At 38.0% G+C, this 21,590-nt stretch overlaps 3 protein-coding genes across 4 annotated transcripts; 1 reads left to right on the top strand and 2 right to left on the bottom strand.

The window, feature by feature from the left end:
• Nucleotides 1-330: 330 nt before the first annotated feature.
• LOC104223323 (protein LEAD-SENSITIVE 1) lies at nucleotides 331-6,892 on the top strand. 2 transcript variants are annotated; one of them, XM_009774743.2, is made up of 3 exons: nucleotides 331-579; nucleotides 664-737; nucleotides 6,022-6,892. In XM_009774743.2, exons 1-3 carry the CDS (start codon nucleotides 560-562, stop codon nucleotides 6,702-6,704), a joined length of 777 nt encoding a protein of 258 aa, XP_009773045.1. In that variant the 5' UTR covers nucleotides 331-559; the 3' UTR covers nucleotides 6,705-6,892. The 2 variants fall into 2 exon arrangements, with proteins under 2 accessions (XP_009773045.1, XP_009773046.1); XM_009774744.2 differs by lacking the exon at nucleotides 331-579 and having other exon boundaries at nucleotides 667-762.
• Nucleotides 6,893-9,096: 2,204 nt separating this feature from the next.
• On the bottom strand, nucleotides 9,097-12,117 carry LOC104223324 (cytochrome P450 93A3-like). Its single transcript, XM_009774745.2, has 2 exons — nucleotides 11,194-12,117; nucleotides 9,097-9,849 (listed from the first exon to the last, which is right to left on the bottom strand). Exons 1-2 carry the CDS (start codon nucleotides 12,115-12,117, stop codon nucleotides 9,241-9,243), a joined length of 1,533 nt encoding a protein of 510 aa, XP_009773047.1. The 3' UTR covers nucleotides 9,097-9,240.
• An 840-nt stretch (nucleotides 12,118-12,957) lies between these two features.
• On the bottom strand, nucleotides 12,958-13,509 carry LOC138873560 (uncharacterized). The gene has a single exon (XM_070152031.1). It carries the CDS (start codon nucleotides 13,507-13,509, stop codon nucleotides 12,958-12,960), a length of 552 nt encoding a protein of 183 aa, XP_070008132.1.
• Between the last annotated feature and the right edge of the window lie 8,081 nt (nucleotides 13,510-21,590).

The raw sequence follows: 21,590 nt of genomic DNA on the forward strand, positions 1-21,590 counted from the left end.
TAAAGTTTGGATCGGATCGGATATCATATCGTATTATTATGCCTCAAAGTTAAACTAATATGTATATTCCTTTGTAAAAGAGACAATATATTAAGAAAAATTCATGTTTATGCAATTACGAGAGTATTATGGTGTCAATATAGCTAAATTTAGCAATTGTAAAGGTAATAATTTGGATGTTGATGTAAATTAAAGTGTAATATTTATACATGTCCTGAAAATTTCGAATTTCGAATTGGATTGGATTAAAATATATCAATCCGAAATCTGATCCAAAATCCGAAATTTTAATAAACACAATCCGAAATCCGATCCAATCCAAAATCCAAAATGATATTCGATCCGAATGAACAGCTAGCTGCAACGCCCACAGAAACGCGTACCGTAAGGCAGACTCAACAAAAGGACACGTATCTTTATGTCATCACTATCCTTTCTCTACATTTCCAAATTAAGGCAAAGCGGTTGTTCTTCTGATCAATTGTTAGCACAAAGCTTCATCATATTCTTCTGTTTATCCTCATCTTTTATTATTCCATAACTCAAAAAGGAAACAAAAATGGGGCTGCTTTCTAACAGGTAATCTGAGTTTTTTGTTTTTTTTTTCATGTGTAGTTTTTTCAAATGTTTTCTGATTTTAGTTTTTGCGTGAAATGGCCACAGAATTGGTAGGAGCAGCCTCAAACCAGGAGATCATATTTATTCTTGGCGTGCTGCTTATATTTATGCACATCACGGTTAGAATCTATTTTCTTCTTTATGGTAAATAATGTTGTTTTGCGTAAATGAAACATTCTTTCTGTAATTGTCTGCTTTGATCTAATGTCTTAATGTTGATGTTGAAAAAAAATTGTTCTTTCTTCATTGTAAATGATGCGAGAAATCAGTGGTGTATATAGCACTATACTTACGGGCTCAATTGAACCCATAATTTTTAAGGCAAAATTTATTAAAATTGTAAGAACTAGTGAATATGAACCCATAACTTTGAATATGATGGGTTCAACATTAAAAACCTTAAATATTGAACCCATAAAATTTGAATTATGGATCGGCCTCTGAATATAGTGGTATTTAATTTTTACATATTATGGAAATGAAATGATACCTGGCGTTGTCCTTAGATTATTGATCTTTTTTGGATAAGGTGACCTTAGATTATTGATAGCATTTAAATTTCAGGAGGATTGATTTTTCTTATTTAACTGTGAGTATTTGGATATAACGACTGTGCTGCTGTTTCTACTGTATAACGACCACAAACTCCTAAATGGATAAAATATTGGTCAAGTATGAAATTAGGAATAAATTGCAGTATTTGAGTGTCCCATCTCTTTTATCTAGCAATACTCAGGGGCGACTTTTTTCTGAATTATGGGCTTACTGGTAGAGCTTAGGTTTCCTCATGACGTTTAAGGAGGAGGGACGGATAGCTAGCATATAGAGCAAAGGTGCGGTGTGGACCTTTTCAGAAAGAATTGTGGTTGGGGCACATTTTCCAATGCAAAGACTTACAAAGATCTGTAATTATGTACTCTTTCATCCTAAAGCTGAATGGGTTGTTTTGACTTGGCTTCACTATTAAGATTGGAGTTTGAAAGGTGAATTAGTTATTGGAGTACTACATGCGGAATAACTTCTCTAGGAACTATTTAGGAACTGAAGGGAAAGGTGTATCAAGAATTATATATTTGTAAGTCTCTTATTGCATGATATGATTTGGGTTGCCATTTCTTTTTAACATACTAAAAAGAAGGTTGAAATTCAATTTAGGAATTGGGATAGTGAAAGTATTTAAAGCTGTAAAAGAAGTAGGCAGTAGGCACACCTCCTATATATTCTTTCACTCGAGCTAATATGCACATGTAGGCTTCCATTAATAAACTCCTTTGCTTGTCCAGACTTTCATTAGCCAGGATTCTTCAAGCAAGATGTGTATATGCTAGTAAAAGTTGGTCTAGAGGCATAGGAAATCGTTTGATTTTAAAATGAGGTGTTTTCAGAATTTGTTGTATCCGCAATGATTTCATCCATGTTGTGGCATTCTTGTAGTATTGGTTGGTCTCTATTTATCAGATGTTAATTCCTTCTCACGTAGAACTGGGGCAAGTGATATGATTTACTTATTTGGTGTACCTGCACTCCCTTGTCTTGCAAGCAATACTTCTAGGAAGCTGCCTTGCGCACGCGCAGATATTGTTTTGCTATCTGTCCATTTCTTTTTCCCTTTCAGAGAGTAAGACCTATTGCTTTCTGGAAATATCTTGATTAAGCTATCCAAAATGACCTATTCTGACTGAGGCAAAGTTCGCTGTCCATTGGTTAGTTTTTCTGGCTCTATAAGTTTTTAGGCAGTTTATATTAGCAGAAGAAAGTAATAGGTGGCAAGTTTTTTGTTGATCTGGTGACTCCAGCTTAGGTTTTGAACTGGGGAAATTAGGACTTGCAACCTCTGTTGCTCATATCCTCGAAAAATGTAACTGCACCCAATGTGGCTGCGGTTACATTTTTAGAGGGTTCGAGCAACATAGCTTGCAATCCTCTCCTTACCGCTCCAACCATGTTGTCAAGATGCTTCAACTACAAATAATATGAACATTTGTTTTTGAGGAACACAATATGTACCAGTTTCATTGATCTCCCCTCCCCCATACTCCCTTCCACTTCATGAATGGGTTATAGATGTTTGCATACGAAAGCACAATACATTAGGTGATCTCTTCCCATCTATCCAAGGATAAGCCTTGGTGGATAGAGTTACCTGATACCTGTTGTTGGTGGGAGGTGGCACGTACCCCGTGAAATTAGTCAAGGTGCGTGTAAGTTGGCTCGGACACCACTATTATCAAAAAAATATTCTAAATTTTTATTTGGATTCTGAGGTGGGCATTGGAGTTGGTTGGTGGGAGGTTGCAATATGCCTCCATGAGCAGTTTCTAACTCGCTGTCCCAATCTATATGAAACATTTCCTATTTAGGACGCACCAACTCTTTTGGCACCATTTCATTTCTATAAAACTTATATGACACTGTATCTGTTGCTCAGTCTCTTCATTTTAGGTGCCGCACCCGTATCGACACGTTGTGGGTGTGGGATCCGTACCGGATATGATTAATAGATTTTGGGTACTTTGACCTAATCGACGAAGAAACTCTATACAAATACAATGATTTCTGAAATCATAGCAAAAGCTAGGATGCAATTGAAGAAAATGGATTATGTTGTATTTAGAAATTTCTATTTCAGTCCTCTTCCTATTATCTTCATCTTGGATTCTTCTCTGGAAATGTAGAAGGCCTACAAGTTATTGTTATAAAATGTTTTTCTATTTCCTTATTGCTTAGTTCAAATCTTAATGCTCTTCACTTTTTACTGTTACTGAACTTGTAGGCCTTTTCCTGCATTATACAAGCACCATGTAAGTTTTTCACATAATGTTGCATACTGTTATAGCTCTATTTTTAGATATTTGAATTATTTTTAGCCGAATCCCCGCACTCATATCTGTACCTGAATCTATACCCTCGAATCTTAAAATTTAGATTATGAAGGATCTGACCTCTAGATCCACGCCGGTAGCAGATGCCCGCACCCAAGTCCGAGCAACTTACTGTATTACAAAAATTTAAATTCATCGAAGTAATCAACTTTTAATTTCCTTGTCAGACTCTCTTTCAAACTAATTTTTTACCTTAATTTGATATTTTCTTCTACTTCATTGATATAATCTGTCAAATGAATAGATGAATATTATCATAAAAATTTGTTGTTGATTCACTTGTCTCTTCGGGTTTCCTGTAGTAGTGTAGTCTTTTCTTTTACTCTATTTTAATGTTCCCTTCACAAAGCTTTGTTTCTGTGGATATAAGTGCATATTCTTTGAGTCCTTGGTTACCCCAAAAAAAAAAAGGTTGATCCTACATAATAATCATTTACTCAATTTGAAATAGGGTTGGGACTCTGAAGTTATTCAAACTATTATTACCAAAAATTGAATATAGTCATTATTTTCCGCATTGAACTCTTCCTCAATAAATAGTTTTTCTCTCTCTTTGTTAAACTACCATAGCACGTCCGTTTAAGTTTGTATCCACAAACTTCGTCTCAAAAGCAATTGGTGACAGCAATTCCTGTGAATTAAAACACCTGTGTATTTCCCCCTAGGGCCTTGGTCCTAGTGGTAATGGCACGGTAATGTGTGGAATAGGCACACATCATTAGTTCGAACCTTGCCGCAAACAAAAGGCTGGTACAATAGGCTATTTAAGTGGAGAAGGGTAGAAGGGTGGGTTCATTATCTAACGAGTTTCGAACTGTGCATCGTTGTCCCCGAGGATTTCTCAGTTATCCCCAAAAAACAAAAGGGAAAGAACAGCGGTGTGTTCATGCACATGTCCCTTCTCGGTTATCATGCTTTTCCTTGTCTATTATATCTCTGGCATAGACTGCAGTGTGTGGGTTGACATTTTGTATCAACTTAAAATCATCTCTATTCTGTAGTTGACAAATATATCCAAGATCTTCCTTGACCTAGGCTTTAGGTCTGCCTCTTTGGTAGAGCTATTCCTTATGTTTGGGAACTCAAATATATATGAGCTCAGTTTACATGATAGACAAGGAAATGGGGTGATACATTTCACGTGGAAAGCAATTGATATTTTTTTTCCTAAAAAGTAGGACGTAGAGAGCAATCATATCAGAATTTTAAGTTGTATAAATATAACACATTCCATGTACGAATACACACACGCAAAAAAGAAAAGAAATAACTGACATAAAAAAATAAAAAAAATAAAATGGTAGTTGATTCATGTTGTGTTATTATTCTTAGTGACGTCAAGCTTTCAGTTAATATGTTTAAAGAAAGACATGTCATTGATATATCATTATTCAACTGTCAGTTCTACCTGTCATCCTAATCAGCGGAGGTCTTAACTTGAATTAACCTTTCATCTCACAAGGAATGGAGAGGAAGAGAACTTTTTTCTCAGAACTCCATTTTGTTACAACATGCTATAGGCAGAGTTTACTCTCTGACAGTTGCATTAACCTTTTATCTTATAAGGATTGGAGAGAGAGAGAATCTTTTTCCCAGAACATCCATTTTGTTGTAACGTGCTATAGGCACAGAGTTTATGCCGACCGTTAAAATAAAGAATGAAGGAATGAAACCTTAGACAGTCTCGTAAACATAGCAAAATTTTATTAACTTTCTAGTGGGTGCTGTACTTGGTGCACCATTTGACATGAGCATACTGACATTATAGTGACGTCCCGGTTAGTACAGTTCCTGGTTACGAGAACACAGGGTTCCTGACTAACAGCAGTTCCTGGCGCAGGACGAGGAAAGGGAGTTGCAACAGTTCATTTAGGATCTTTTATCCTTGAGGAGTCTTGTGAATAACCTCTTTTTATTACTGGATTTTATATTGCATTTAATGATGATAAGGTCAGAACAACAGTGGTTGTGATTGGCAATGTACTGTACCATTCTCTCCTCCTTATCGCTTTTCTAATGGTAATTTTTTCTTGAAATTGTGTTACATGGACTATTGAGTCACTACTTTTGTGTTGTAATGGAGAACTTTGCAACATTCTGGATGTTGTTCTTGTTCCAAGTGTTGCGACATTGGCACTGTCAATGTGGGTGGAGCTCATTCACTTAATAGAGCAGTTAACTATAAATCAGAAGATGATCCAATAATGGCAGGGGAAAAATTCCTTCAGGGTCAAATTAGGAGTAATTTGCTTGTTACAAGATGGTTTATCGTCCTTTCTATATGTTCAAGGTAGTTGGCTCCTTCCCGGTTTTCAGCGTAGTCTAGAGAAGATATAGATTGCTTAGATACTGCTTCCCAGCATCACTTTGGCATTTTATTTTAATCTTGTTTATGCTTTCTGAATTTCGACCATATGGTTTCCTGATTACCCTTGATCTTAAGATTGTATAGAGGTGGCAGATAAACTTCGAAGTACAAAAATTATTTTCTCATCATATTGAAAATATGCCTAACTAACAGGTATCTATATTGGGGATAATAAAGTCATTCACTTCACAAGACGTGGTCAAGAAGTCGGAACTGGGACTATTTTGGATCATATCTTGGTAAGCTCGATTCCAAATCGGTCTCCTGTGCCTTGCACAAACTGCACCCCACCATCAGAAGGTCATGGAGTAGTTTCGTCATGTTTGGACTGCTTTCTTGCTGGAGGTATCCTCTATCGCTTTGAATATGCTGTGAGCCCTGCTGTCTTCCTCGCGAAAGCACGCGGAGGAACCTGCACTCTTGCAGTCTCCGACCCAGATGACATTGTGGTCCGTCGAGCAAACTACCTCCTTACGAATGGCTTTGGATGCTACAATGTGTTCAAGAACAACTGTGAGGACTTCACCATCTACTGTAAGACAGGACTCCTCGTGGTAGATCAGAGTACAATGGGCCAAAGCGGACAAGCAGTGTCTATAATTGGTGGACCACTTGCAGCTGTTATGTCAACACCACTACGCCTTGTCACAACCAATGTATATGGGATGGTAGCGACAGCTGTTGGGGTTTATTGTGCCAGCCGCTATGCAGCTGATATTGGCATGCGGACGGATGTGATGAAGGTGTCTGCGGAAGATCTAACAACGAGGCTAACAACTGGCTTGCTGCAGGTTGTTGAACCGAACCTTGCAGCTTTGCCAGCTACTGTTAGCTAGTATTATTTCTTTATATGTAATGTGTTTAGAATCGGAAAGTGAACGTTCTTTTTTAAGTCATTGGAGCCTCTTGCTATATGTCCAAGGCTCTTTTATTACGTGCTGTTTCGCCTCCAAAAACTTGTAATGGACTATTGTAATTGTGATGTTTAATTCATTCCCCCTTCCCCTTATATGTTCCTTTTTCAGTTTGCTAATTTTGCAATTTACCTTTATGTGATCCAAAAGATCAGTTCAGTAATAATTCGAAGAAAAATACTCTCACGGGAAAAGACGAAAGCATTTGATATGTCTATTTATCAGAAAGTAGAAAGGTTTCCACTTTTTTACGTAGTGTTGTAAAACAGAAGCGTGATGTATTCATGAAGATTGGGAAAAATTGGAGCCCTATCGTACATGGGGATTTAGGCCGTTGTTCATTTCGCCAAACTATGTATTTTATGTATATGTTTTGTAAAATTGATCTAATATTATTTGTTAGGCCCCTGTATTTCAAGAAGGTTGAATGGTGCACCTGGTTGAATGCTGAGTTATTTATTTAAAGGAACATGGATTGATTCTCACATAATACTTCTTTTCTCGCTTTTTCAGTGGTGCACTTATGTTCTAAAAATCCTAGATCCGTCAGCGGTGGTGATCAATTCTATTCTCTTGCATTCATGTCTTGCAGTTGATAATAGAAAAGAGTTCCCAGATTTTATATGGTGGGGAATTATGATAAATAGCCTATAATAATGGGTAAAATCTAAATAAATAAATTAATTAATTTTAAAAAAAAAAAATCTCCATTCAATTATTATGCCATAGTTTGATTGTGCGCTAAGCTTTACATCTCGTTTGGATGGTTGTGGGCGGCCCCACGAATTTTGTGGCCTAAAGCCAAATATAACTTTTTAATTTTTTTTAATTATTTATTTGAAGTCTATTTTTTTAGTTTTTCTTAGATACAAAGTTATTAATAATTTTCTTATAATCAATAACTCCTAATAAGTATTTCTCAATTGACAATATAGCTAATTCATTTAACCTTTCTTGTAACATTGTTGTTCTTAGGTAAGATTTTATCAATTTTAATTTTGAAAACTTCTTTCCGCTGAAGCAACGGTAACATAAATTATGAACATTATTCTATAAGCAATTTAGGCATTTGGAAAAGAATTATACCTTTTTATTTGATTAGGTGTATCAATTAAACTGTTATATTCTAATTGTACTATTTTTTCTTAATACTTTTAATTCTGAAAATAAATTTGAACCATCAATATCGAATTGATTATTATGCTTTAAGGAACATTCTTAAGGTAATATTTTTTTCAAATTTCCAACATCTAGTTATCTTAGTTTTTACTACCAAATAGAAAACCAAAAATATTTTCATATGCTTCGAATTGTTCAAATCTATTTTGAAGTGAAAAATAGTCTTGTCTATTATGTATAAAAGTAATCAACTCTAAAGGACTCTTCGAAAGATTTTGAGATTTTATTATCAACATTCGCATCAAATTGTTACTTCCTATATATCACACGTTTCTTACGAAATTCGGGTTCGATATTCATTTCAAATGCAATTTCCTTGGTAGAATCATAACAATTGCAAATCTTTCTCCTCTATGTTTGTTAAAGAAAAAAATCAAACTTTTTCACTTTAGAGAACTCCTTTTTAAACATATACATAGTCTATTAGGTGTAACAAAAAATGGGGCCCCCACAAATATGAAGTCTAATGCGGTTGCTTTACTTGTTTTATGGAAGGGCCGCTCCCGTTGCTACCTATTGTATTGTATCGTATTGTTACTTTAAATACAATGTTTGTTTTGATTGTTACTTAAATTTTATCGTATCGTATCTTTAAATCCATCTTTACGTAACGATGAAATGTGTCACTTTATGTAACGACCACTTTGGTATGGTTGCGACATTACTTTGTCTTTTTCTCTCAATCTCACCCTTCATTATTATTAAATAATTTTATTTTATTATTTACCCTGCCTTTTTATATACAATATCATAATTTTTCTTTATAATATTATAAGTTTATTCATCATATTACTGGTGTGTGATACCATAAAACGACGGCAAAACGACACAATCCATCCAAACATTATATTCATCAAACGATACAGTACAGTATAATACGATACGATACGATACATTATGAAACGATATGTAACAACTATTCAAACAAGCTGTTAAGAAAGAAAGATTTTTGAAATTTGTACTTTTAAAACATATCACAATATTTGTGTGATTATAAAACTTTGAACTTATTATCTTAAATAAGGGTAAATGATAAGTTCAAAATTAATAGTTTCCAAATATGAAAAATGTGTTTTAGTCTTGGAACAGTCTAACGAGGAAATATAGTATCATACAAGTGGGAACAAAGGGATTAGAAATAAGATGAAAAGAAAACCATGAATGGCACGTTGTCGGCAAGAAAGCATTTGTATGTAAGTGTAACACCAAACAAGATTTGATAAATGACAAATACATAAAAGTAAAGTAGTGAAGTTGTTCAGAGTGAGGAATTAACATATCACATTGAAGGAAAGGGATTGAGCCTAGTGATTGGAACACAAACCAAAGGATTAGCTCTAGGAAGAGTAATGCCAGGTGCCTCTTCCATGTCTAATTTACCACTAACCTTCCATTCAAAGCACTGAATCATGGCAGCAAGGCTTGTCTGAACCAATTGCAATGCCAATGAAGTTCCAGGGCAACCTCTTCTCCCACTCCCAAATGGCAGAAAATGATAATGCTGTCCCCTTACATCCAACTGGTCCCTCAGAAATCTTTCAGGTAAAAATTCAAGTGGATTTTCCCAATATTGTGGATCCCTATTGATTGCCCACGTATTGACTAGTAGCCTAGTGTTTCCTGGTACAAGATAACCTCCGATGCAACAATCTTCAGTTGATTCTCTGATGATCATAGGCCCTGTAGGGTGTAGTCTCAGAGTTTCGTTAACAATGGCTTCAAGGTAAGGGAGGTTCGCCATGTCCGATTCTTCCACGACTCGATTCTTACCAACCACAGAATCAATTTCTTCAACTGCCTTGTCCATAATGGTTGGATGATTCATCAGTTCTGCTATTGCCCACTCTGTTGTGATTGCTACTGTATCAGTTCCAGCAGCAAATATGTCCTGTCAAATAATTATATTTTAAGCACTTTTTGACTTTGTCAAACACTAAAAAAGCTAAAAAGAGCTTAAAACTGATTTGACGAGCTTAAAAGTCAATCTAAACACCCTCTTAAAGACCTCGGAAGCAACTATGTCGAAGCATATATAAAAAAATAAATTAAATTAATTAAAAAAAAAACTATATGTGACTTTCTTCTATTTCTGAGAATATTTCTCATTACTTGGGCCGGCAAATTAAAGTAGCTGTTTGAAACCATCATACTAAATTTCAGATGCGCGATTTCGTCTTTAATAGGCTTGAACTAGTCCTCAATATTTAATTTGTGCTATGATTTGCCAACGAAATTACAGCTCCATGTATTCTGACATTTGGTCACTCTGATCTTGGCATGGATTTTTGAAAATATAATATACATATATATATATAGTAGGTAAGGTAAGTTTTATAGAGCCGTGGTTAGACCGGTCATATTGTACTGGGCAGAATGTTGGCTGGTCAAGAACTCTCAAATCCAGAAGATGAAGGTAGCAGAGATAAGTATGTTGAGGTGGATGTCCGGGCACACTGGGACGGATAAGATTAGGAATGAGGATATTTAGGAGAAGGTGGGCGTGGCCCCGGTGGATGACAAGATGCGGGAAGCGAGACTCAGATGGTTCGGACACGTACGGAGGAGAAGCCATGATGCTCCGGTAAGCAGGTGTGAGCGGTTGGCTTTGATGGGTACGAGAAGAGGTAGAGGGTGACCTAAGAAGTATTGGGGAGAGGTGATTAGGCAGGACATGGCACGACAGTAGATTTCCGAGGACATAGCCCTTGATAGGAAGGTCTGGAGGTCAAGTATTGGGGTTGTAGGCTAGGGAGTAATCGAACTTTTTCTACTTCATACCGGGGGTGAGGCGGGTTTGATAGGGTTGATCTTAGACGGTTAGTGGTTAATGTTGAGTCCACACTATCCTTTCTGTTTATCGTAGCCCCGGGCCTTAGTTACTGGTTATTGTTATTGCATGTCATCTATTTTATGGTTTTTATGAATCTATTACTATTTCTATGGTTTTTGCTGACATTACTGATGAATTGTCTCTTCTTGTTTTATTTCCGTCTTACTGAGCCAAGGGTCTATCGGAAACAGCCTTTTTGCCCCATTGGTGTAGGGATAAGGTCTGCATACACTAACTTCCTCCAACCTCACTTTGTGAGATTTTACTAGGTCGTTGTTGTTGTATATATAGTAGGTAAAGTTGTGTTACTTTAACGTTCCAAAATAAATAGTATGGTAACTATATTGTTATAGTGGATAAATCAATATACGATGAAATTAATGCTACAGAGGAGAAACTTACAAGTATGAAAGCCTTGATGTTTTCTCTTGTCAATGTCAGCTCTGAGTCTTGGTCCTCTGCTATATCAAGTAGAATATCAAGCAGATCTTTCACTAATTCACCAGCTCCACCCTTACTTAGACTATTTCTCCTCCTCCTTGTTTCTTGGTGTTCATTTATGATTCTCTCCATCATCTCATCAAACCTTCTATGCACATCTTTTGTCCTTTTCCCAAATCCCTGCAAATCCAAATTCTTACAGAACCAAATATAATCAGACAGATTAAATTTTCCAGTTAGTTCAGCAATCTCTTGAACTAGCTTCCTCATACTTCCAGCTTCCTCTTCATTTTCCGAACACCTCTCGCTCATTAACATTCTCGATATCACATTATTCGACGCCCTCAACAGCTCAGCTTCAATATCAACAGCTACACCATCCTTGGCTTTTTGCAAAAGCAACTCAACAAAACACTTTATTTCGTCGCGCCTTACTGGAAGAAGCATGTCCAATGTCCGACCACCTAGGAGCTCGGACATGCATATTTTCTTCATGAACTTCCAGTAAACCCCATAAGGCGCGAACGAAAAGTCTTGCGAGCCATAAGTTAAGTAATCGACCACAGCTGTCTGTGGTCGATTTAGGAACGAATTTTCATGAGTTTTGAGGACTTGTTTTGCAATTTCAGGTGATGAAACTACAACACAAGGGACAGAGCCAAGTTTTATGTGGATCAAAGGTCCATAACGGTTGGAGAGCTTGTGAAGTGCTTGGTGAGGAATTGGAGATAAGAGGTGTAAGTGACCAATTATAGGTAAACCAAATGGGCTAGGAGGAAGATTTTGACGAGTGGTTTTTTTACGGAATATAACATATTTGAGAAATAAGGTAGAAGATAGCCATACAAGAAATAGCATCAAGTAGTAGCCTTGGATTTCTGCCATTTTCTGACTTTTGTGTTTTTGGTTTTGCACCTATTTATACAAAAATCAAAGTATGACTTTTTCAAACCTCCTATGCACTAATTTAATTGGTAAGGACATAATCCAAAAATAAAATAAAAATTTAACAATGAAGGCCGGCATTGACACATTCTCAAGGAGCTAAATTTGTCTTGATTTCTTTTGTCTCCTTCCTTGTTGAGATTCTTATGGATCAAAGCTATTACGCTTTTCTGCATTATTTACTAAATAAGGCATCTCTTTTTTTTCGAACTAAAAGCAGTGATCTCATTATTTATTATTCTAGCAAATTCATCGTTCAAATCAATCGTTAATCATTTAAAGATTAAATATATATATATATATACATATTTGTCACGTCCTTAGTTGTTAACTAAGTACACGTGCGGCACTTGATAACTTGCTCACGATCTTGCACAACGTGCTTACGTTCTTGCTATGTCAAGTCAGTCTTACTACACTCAAGATCGCTAAGAGAATGGAAGAAAGAACACAAGAGAATTGTTAAAGGAAGCTTTGTATTAGAGAAAACTTGAATTGTTTGCTTGATGAATTACAAATGAATGACCCCCTTTATATACTAGTCTCCTAAGGGCTAGTGTGTAAATATTAATTATGACACAAGTCCTTAATATTTACAAGATAAGGGCTTTTTCTAGAATTCTCTACAAGCCTAGAAGATTCCAAGGACTTTCCTAGCAAATCCATAAGAATCTAGGTTCTTCCTAAGGAAATGTCCATACCTCTCTAGAATCTTCTCACAAATGCTAGCCTTCTTCTTATGTAAGCTTCCACATGGCATTAATATATGCCAAATGGCACTTATGTGGCATGATGATATGGCGGGTCATCACACTCTCCCCCACCTAATATTGCGACGACCGTGGCGCAATGCTGCTGCATAAACTCTCGGATCTTATCTTTGAATTGCCACAAGTCTTCATATCGTTCCCACGTGGCCTCCTCCGGTGATTGCCCTTTCCAATGGACAAGGAACATAGCAGTGGCTTTTTGCCCTTGTTTTCGCCTGGCCTGGAAATCTATGATAGCCTCAATCTCCCGATCATGCGAGGCGGTGATAGTCATTGGCGCCTGACTTGATTGGCCCCTACTCGGATCATCCTTATCTTCATGATATGGCTTAAGCATGCTAGCATGGAAGACAAGGTAGATCTTGAGATACGATGGCATGTCAAGCTTGTATGAGATCTTACCTACCTTCGCGACGATCTTAAATGGCCTCTCATACTTGCGAATCAAATTTTGATGCATGCCCTGTAGTGCCTTGAACCGTCTTGGGTTAAACTTCACCATGACCATGTCCCCAACTCTATAGTATGTGGGACGCCGCTTATGGTCTGCAAACTTCTTCATCTTCTTAGCTGCCTTATCCAAGTAGGACTTACCAGTGTCGAGCTACTCATCCCATCCTTTGGCCATATGATAAGCCCCCAAACTCTTTCCCTCGAACGCGGCTGGTAATGAATGTGGAGTTTGTGGTTGTTGGCCTGTGGCTAGCTCAAATGGTGTCCGCCCAGTGGACTCACTCCGCTGCAAGTTATAAGAGAATTGGGCGATGTCCATGAGCTTTGCCCAATCTTTCTGATGCGCACTTACATAATGCCTCAAGTAGCATTCTAGTAAGGCATTGACTCGTTCCGTTTGTCCATCCGTTTGTGGGTGGAAACTAGTAGAAAAGTGCAGCTCCGTACCAAGTATGTCAAACAACTCTCTCCAAAAGTTTCCAGCAAAGCAGGGGTCTCGATCACTGATTATATGCCTTGGTAAGCCCCAATACTTCACCACGTTCTTAAAGAACAGCTTGGCGGCTTCCGTGGCTGTGCATTTTGGTGAGGCGGGCATGAAGGTGGCATATTTGGAAAATCTATCCACGACTACCATAATAGTACCATATCCGTCGGACTTTAGTAAGCAAGTAATAAAGTCCATAGTTACGCTCTCCCATGGACGCTCTACAACTGGTAGTGGCTCCAAAAGTCCTCCGGGTTGTTGCTGTTCAACCTTGTCCTGTTGATAGACAAGACAAGTCTGCACATAGCACTTTATGTCATCATGCATGCGTGGCCAAAAGTAGACTGACTCAACCAGGGCCCTAGTGCGACGTTGACCTGGATGACCAACCCATATTGTGTCATGACTCTACCTTATGATCCGTCGTCTAATGTCTCCAAATTTAGGCACATAGACCCGTCGACCTGTGGTAAGTAGTAGGCCGTCTTCTATCCAAAACAGTCTCGTCTTGCCTTTGTTGGCTAACTCGATAAGCTGTTTGGCTGCTAGATCATGTTGCATGCCTTCTTTTATAGCCTCCCTAATATCCCATCTCGCTGAAGTAATTGCAACAAGCTTGACTTTCCGGCTCAAGGCATCGGCTACAACATTACCTTTTCTCGGCTTATACTCCAGCGCATAATCAAACTCGGCCAAGAAATCCTGCCACCTAGCCTGCTTTGGTGTGAGCTTCTTATGTGTCTGAAAGTAGCTAGTAGCCACATTATCAGTCTTGACCACGAACCTCGACCCGAGCAGATAATGTCTCCATGTACGAAGGCACTGCACAATGGCAGTCATTTCCTTCTCTTGTACCGTGTAACGCTGCTCTGTCTCATTTAACTTGCGGCTCTTAAATGCTATGGGATGCTTATCATGCATCAAGACACCCCCAATGGCGAAGTCTGAGGCATCTGTGTGCACCTCAAATGTCTTGGCAAAGTCAGGTAATGCCAAGACTGGCTCCTCTGTTACAGCTGTCTTAAGGCATTCAAATGCCTTTTGACAATGCTCCGTCCGAACCCATGGCTTGTTCTTCTTTAACAACTCGGTCAATGGTGCGGCCTTTGCTGAATATCCATTGATGAACCGATGATAGTAGTTAACAAGGCCAAGGAAGGATCTCAACTCAGTTACCTTTATAGGTGCCTCCCACTCCTGGATAGCACGTACCTTAGCCTTGTCCATGCGTAGCTCTCCATTGCTAATGACATGGACCAAGAAGTGCACCTTTGATTGTGCGAACTCACATTTCTCCCTCTTGATGTATAGCTCGTTCTCTCGCAAGACTTGGAAAACCTTCCTTAAGTGCTCCATGTGCTCCTCCAAGGTGTTGCTGTAGATGACTATGTCATCTAGGTAGACTACCACGAACTGATCAAGGTAGGGATGAAAGATCTTGTTCATAAGGGTGCAAAATGTGGCCGGTGTATTGGTTAAGCCAAAGGGCATTACCAACCATTCAAAGGCTCCATATCTCATCACACATGTTGTCTTTGGCTCATCCCCTTTCGCAATGCAAACCTGGTAGTAGCCCTTTCGAAGATCCACCTTGGTAAAGTACTTGGCTTGCCCAAGTCTATCGAACAAGTCAGCAATGAGCGGGATCGGGTACTTATTCTTCACGGTGACCTTATTAAGTGTTTGGTAGTCTATGCACAAATGCAACGATCCATCCTTCTTCTTTTGGAACAATACTGGTGCGCCAAAAGGTGCCTTTAATGGGCGAATGTGACCAGCATCTAGCAACTACTTCAATTGTTTCCTGAGCTCCTCTAGCTCGGGAGGTGCCATACGATATGGGCCAAATGCGGATGGCTTAGCCCCTGGCTCCAACTCAATCTTGTGATCCACCTCTCGCCTAGGCGGCAAGTGCTTAGGCAACTCCTCGGGCATGGCATCTTTGTTTTCCTTAAGCAATTTCTCTATGCAATGCGGCACTGTCTCTTGAAAATTTTTGTCTTCCTCTAGACTTGCAGTGGTTGCCACGAACGTCGGCTCCCCCTTCTTGATCCCCTTGACAACCTGCATAGCTGAGAGTTGTGCTTGGATCTGTCCGTGTGGCATAGTCACTGTAGGTACCATGCAAGCTCCTTCTCGCTCCATAACCAAAAGACGTTGGAGGTAGGGGTCGATTAAAGTATGACAATGTCTAAAGAACTCTTGCCCCAGTATGATGTCAAAAATATCCATAGCGGTTACGGTAAAGTTTGTCATATCTTTCCAAGTTCCCAATTTGACACCAACTCCATTAGCTACCCCACGAGCATTCTGTATCTCGGCATTCACGGTCTTGACGTGAGAGTTGGTTGGAGCAAGCTTCAATTCCAGTCTCTTTGCGGCAGCCTCAGTCACGAAACTATAAGTTGCTCCAGTATCCACCATTGCACGAGCGGGCTTGTTGTTGATGGTGAGATCCACGTACTGATTGCCATTCTCGGTAGGTTGGATAGCTTGCTTCGTGACAGCACCACATAATCCGATCATACCCAACTGTGCGATTCCCGGACTCTCTCCTTGTGGCTGCTCCTTCCGCTCACGTACTATGGCACTGAGGCTCTTGAGGTCAGGACAATTCCTGAAGCCATGTGGCCCTCCGCATATATAGCATCCCTTCTTCTCGGCCTGCGCCTTCTTCTCGGCGTAGCCCTGATGACCACTCGACTTTTTGAAATCTTGAGTCTTGGAGTATTGTTGTTGTATCTCCTTGACTTTGCCACGGTCTCCCCCACCTTTGACATTGTTAACCTTTGACTTCTTGCCATTGCCTTTGACGTGCTTGTCATGCCTGAAATCCATTAATGATTCGGCCTTCACTATGGCTTGGTCTATATCAGTGACTTGTCGGCGTTGCAACTCCTGCTTAGCCCAATTTTGCAACCCGTCCATGAAGTGGAACAACAAGTCATCATTGGTCAAGTTGGGGATTTGAAGCATAAGGGTAGTGAACTCCTTGACATAGTTATGTATGCTCCCTGTTTGCTTTAATTCCCTAAACTTGCGCCTTGCCTTGTATAAGACATTGTTTGGAAAGAACTGTAGCTTGAACTCCACTTTGAACTGATCTTATGTGCTAATAGTACATAGACCTTTATCCACGTCGGCCATCTTCCTTCTCCACCATAGCATGGCAGTCTCTGAGAGGTACAATACCGCAGTGTTGATCTTGGCCTCGTCATCCCTCACTTTGCCATGCCTGAAGTAGTTCTCCAAGTGCCAAAGGAAGTTTTCCACTTCTTGTGCATCACGAACACATTTGAACACCGGGGGTTTGGGAGCCTCGATCTTGGCCTCCGTCGTCACCACAACATTACTGGCTACCTCGGTCACGCCAGCATTAACATGCTCCTCGGGTGACTCTATCTTTGCCTTCATAGCATCGATAGTACTCAAAGCCTCCATGAGTCTGCAGTCTAAGGCGATGATGGTTTGCCTTAGTTCCATCTCAGTCTGTGTACGTCCCTCCAAGTCATTTCGGATACTCTCAATATCTTCAAGAATGTGCCCCTCAAGAACGTTAAGGATGCCTTCCACCTTCCCCAAGCGTTGGCCAAAGATCTCCACGGCGTCCATCCCTGCGTTCATCTTCATCACCCACTCTTTACCGAGCGAGACGTCCTTTAGAAGGACCTCCACTTCATCCCTGCTCGCCTTAGTGGTAGATGGTTCTTGGGATGTAAGCCCTTCGTTTGACACAACCTCAGGTGGCACCTCCTGGCTCTTGTTGGTGGCATTCCTCTTTTTGCTACGGCCGCTCTTGCCAGCAGCATCCTGGATGACGTTGGCTTGGGTGTTGGCAACGTTAATTTCTCCGTCGTTCACCATTCCCTTAGTTGAAACCTTCGCTCTGATATCATGTTGTCACGTCCTTAGTTGTTAACTAAGTACACGTGCGGCACTTGACAACTCGCTCGCGATCTTGCACAATTTGCTCACGTTCTTGCTATGTCAAGTCAGCCTTACTACACTCAAGATCGCTAAGAGAATGGAAGAAAGAACACAAGAGAATTGTTAAAGGAAGCTTTGTATTAGAGAGAACTTGAATTGTTTGCTTGATGAATTACAAATGAATGACCCCCTTTATATACTAGTCTCCTAGGGGCTAGTGTGTAAATATTAATTATTACACAAGTCCTTGATATTTACAAGATAAGGGCTTTTTCTAGAATTCTCTACAAGCCTAGAAGATTCCAAGGACTTTCCTAGCAAATCCATAAGGATCTAGGTTCTTCCTAAGGAAATGTTCATACCTCTCTAGAATCTTCTCACAAATATTAGCATTCTTCTTATGTAAGCTTCCACATGGCATTAATATATGCCAAATGGCACATATGTAGCATGATGACATGGCGGGTCGACACATATTGCTAAGAAACATTCCATGACTTGTTCTCTAACTTTATTCATGCTGTCCAAAGATTATTACTTTCGCATACTACAAGATCAAAGCAGGAGCTTGTCCTAAGGGGGCATTTACACCAAATATCCACTGGATTCGCCATTGAAGTTATATCTATATTGTATAAATATTTACAAAATTTATCCATTGAAATTTGAAATAGTTCAATCTCTTTAATGTAACTTCAAATTTTGAATCTCAATTTCTGAAACATAAACTTGTTCAACAATCCAACACACAATTCAACACCCAAATCTATTTTAAATAAGCTCAAATTTGAAATTTAACTTTCAAGTATCATAAAGAAAAACCTCAATCATGAAATTTTCAAAGCAACAATAAATCCAAAAAAACTCATTTTGCAACTAAGCAAGAAAAAACCCTAAACACAACCTACAATGATGTTTGGAACACTAAGAAAAGGAAAAAGAAACCAAAATGCTCCTTGATACATGGAACATGAATATATAGATGAAGAATACAGCAACAAAGTTCATGGATACGTGTGATATGAATGCAAAGAAGAAGAAGAAAGCTGCAGCAAAGAAGTGATAAAAAGTGTATGTATCTAAAGCCACCCAAAAATTAGGACCCGTTTCACTTTGCCGAAATATATTTGGTTTTTTTTTTTGCAATAGATTTTATCTACATTTAGCAAATTCCCAAAACTCAAAACTCAAAACCCGAAGAGTTGATTTTTTCCCAAAATATCATTACTACATTTTTTAAAAATTACCCCAAACTTTTGTATAATTTATAAAAGAGCTCACAATTTATTACTCCTATTTTGTAATAATGTTGCTTCGTTTTCTCTGTCATCTGATAGTGTATTATGTAATCATTATAAAAATGATAATTTTGTACCAAATTTATTTATGTTCATGACTATGGTTTGCAATAGTATAATGAATATTATTGATAAAGGTTCTATTGGGTATTTATAATAGTTTTTAGAACTTGTGGGTTTCATGTTTTTTCAAAAAAAAAGTAAAATATATTTGGAAAACTTATGTCCAAACACATTTTTATCTTCAAACCAAACTTCACCCAAATCAGATTTTTCAAAACAAATTTAGAAATCTATAACCAAACACTAACTAGGTATTAGTTAAACTTTTTTCAAAAATAGATACACGTTAGGTGACCAAATAAAACGTCCTGAAAATTTCTTGCTGTCACGTGACTTGGGACAAAAGACTGCCGAACAACATGATTAATATTTCCTGAGTCTCAATTAAATGACACTTTCTCTCAATCTGTACAAAAAATTATCAACCCTTTTCCCTTAATGATTGATTTGTGGGGATCGACTTAAAATAAAAACTCATTTATATAACAAGATAGAAAAATATGTGAAACACTTACCACTACACACTAAAAAGTTAAAATGATAGATTAGGTTCTATAAGATCCGGTTCCTTTCCATTTCTTCAAGTTTTTTCTCAGATGTCCGAAACTTGTGGTCTTATTTAAATATCAAAATTACACGTCCAATTAAATACTTTCACATATTAAGGGGAGAGAGTAATCCATTTTATTTTATATGGAAGTGTTTGACTTGACACAGAAACTAAAAAAGAATAATTTTAAAAATTTGTGGACAAAATAAGCAATACACATTTCTATAAAAATAAAAAAATCTAAAGTTGAAATTTTTTAAATATAAAATGCGACATTCTTTTTGGGACTATTTAAAAAAAAGGTGTAATACATAATTAAATTGGGACAGATGGAGTAATATACTACAAATATAAAGAAAAGGAAAAATAAAATTTACGCTGGATGGACTTTCTAAAACCACTATTTATATTTTGACCCTTTTAGGAAAAGTTTTAGAAAAATAACCCAGAATCAAAATTTTAAAACATGTTTTCTGGAATTTTGAAGTACCCGCCAGAATTTTGAAGCACCGAAAATTATAATGATCGCCAAAATTTTCAACCACAATACTAAAAGGTTTTAGTAATCCATCAAAATTTGTGTAAAATCCTGACGATCACCATAATTGCAGCGTTCTTTAAAATTCTGGCAATCGAGAAAAATCCTAGCGAGCGAACTTTTTAAAATTCTGGCGAAACTTTTCCCGAACTTCTGCTACTGAGATTAAAAAAATCAATAGAAGTTGGGGAATTTGCACCTATACCCAGTTTTTGGGTCACCTTTTAACTTACACCTGCTTTGCAAAAAAAAATGCAAGCGTAACCACTTTTCGGGTAACTTCAGACATACGAGCCTGAAGTAATAAAATTTTATGTCTGAAGTTTGAACTTCAGAATATTTTGCCTGAAGTGTAGCCTTATCAAAGCAAAACTTCAGATATTTTTGGCTGAAGTTTGGCCTGACTTGCAAAGGCAATCACGCAAACTTCAGTTCATAGTGCAATGGCAAACTTCAGTTCGATAAAACTACAGCATGTTTTGGCTGAAGTTTTTGTTTTGTAATTGCTGAACTCCAGCATTCTAGGAGCTGAAGTTTCTTTTGTATTTGCTGAACATCAGCATTCTAGGAGCTGAAGTTTCTTTTGTATTTGCTAAACTTCAGCATTCTAAGAGCTGAAGTTTTTGTTTATATTTGCTAAACTTCAGCATTCATAGGAGCTCTTACAATAAGGCTATACATCCACAAGAATATCAATAGTTTGGATCAATATGCAAAAAAAAAGCAGATTATAAAAATTCTCTTTTCATTTTATTTAGTTTCAAAGATTTTTATATGATTCTGAACAAAAAAAGCAAATAGTCATTATCTGAAGAAACACTGACAGAGAAAAGATTATAAAAATAAAAAAATAGAAGCAGAATATTACCTCATCAAAATTTCTTCTAAATGGGAGAAAGTTAAAATGGTCAGCTTTCAGTTGTTGAACGTTGACAGTATTATAATTACTGGACATAGCAGCCCCAACAACAGCAGAAAGTTCATCCCTATGAATTGAAGTTTCATAGCAGCACCAACAGCAGCAGCAGCAGCAGCAGCAGCAGCAGCAGCAGAAGAAGAAGAAGAAGAAGAAGAAGAAGAAGAAGAAGAAGAAGAAGAAGAAGAAGAAGAAGAAGAAGAAGAAGAAGAAGAAGAAGAAGAAGAAGAAGAAGAAGAAGAAGAAAACGAAGGAGGAGGAGAAAGAAGACTAAAGTTGTTTAAAAAGTGGGTACAAGTTAAAACGTTTTTAAAAAATAGGTATAGGTTAAATGGGAGCGACTAAATAGGGCTCCCCCGTGCAATTTTTACAGTCAAGTTCCTCTGTAAGTCCACTGGTCAGAATGGCAAG

The sequence above is a fragment of the Nicotiana sylvestris genome, chromosome 7, assembly GCF_000393655.2.
Source record: "Nicotiana sylvestris chromosome 7, ASM39365v2, whole genome shotgun sequence".
NCBI lineage: Eukaryota > Viridiplantae > Streptophyta > Magnoliopsida > Solanales > Solanaceae > Nicotiana > Nicotiana sylvestris.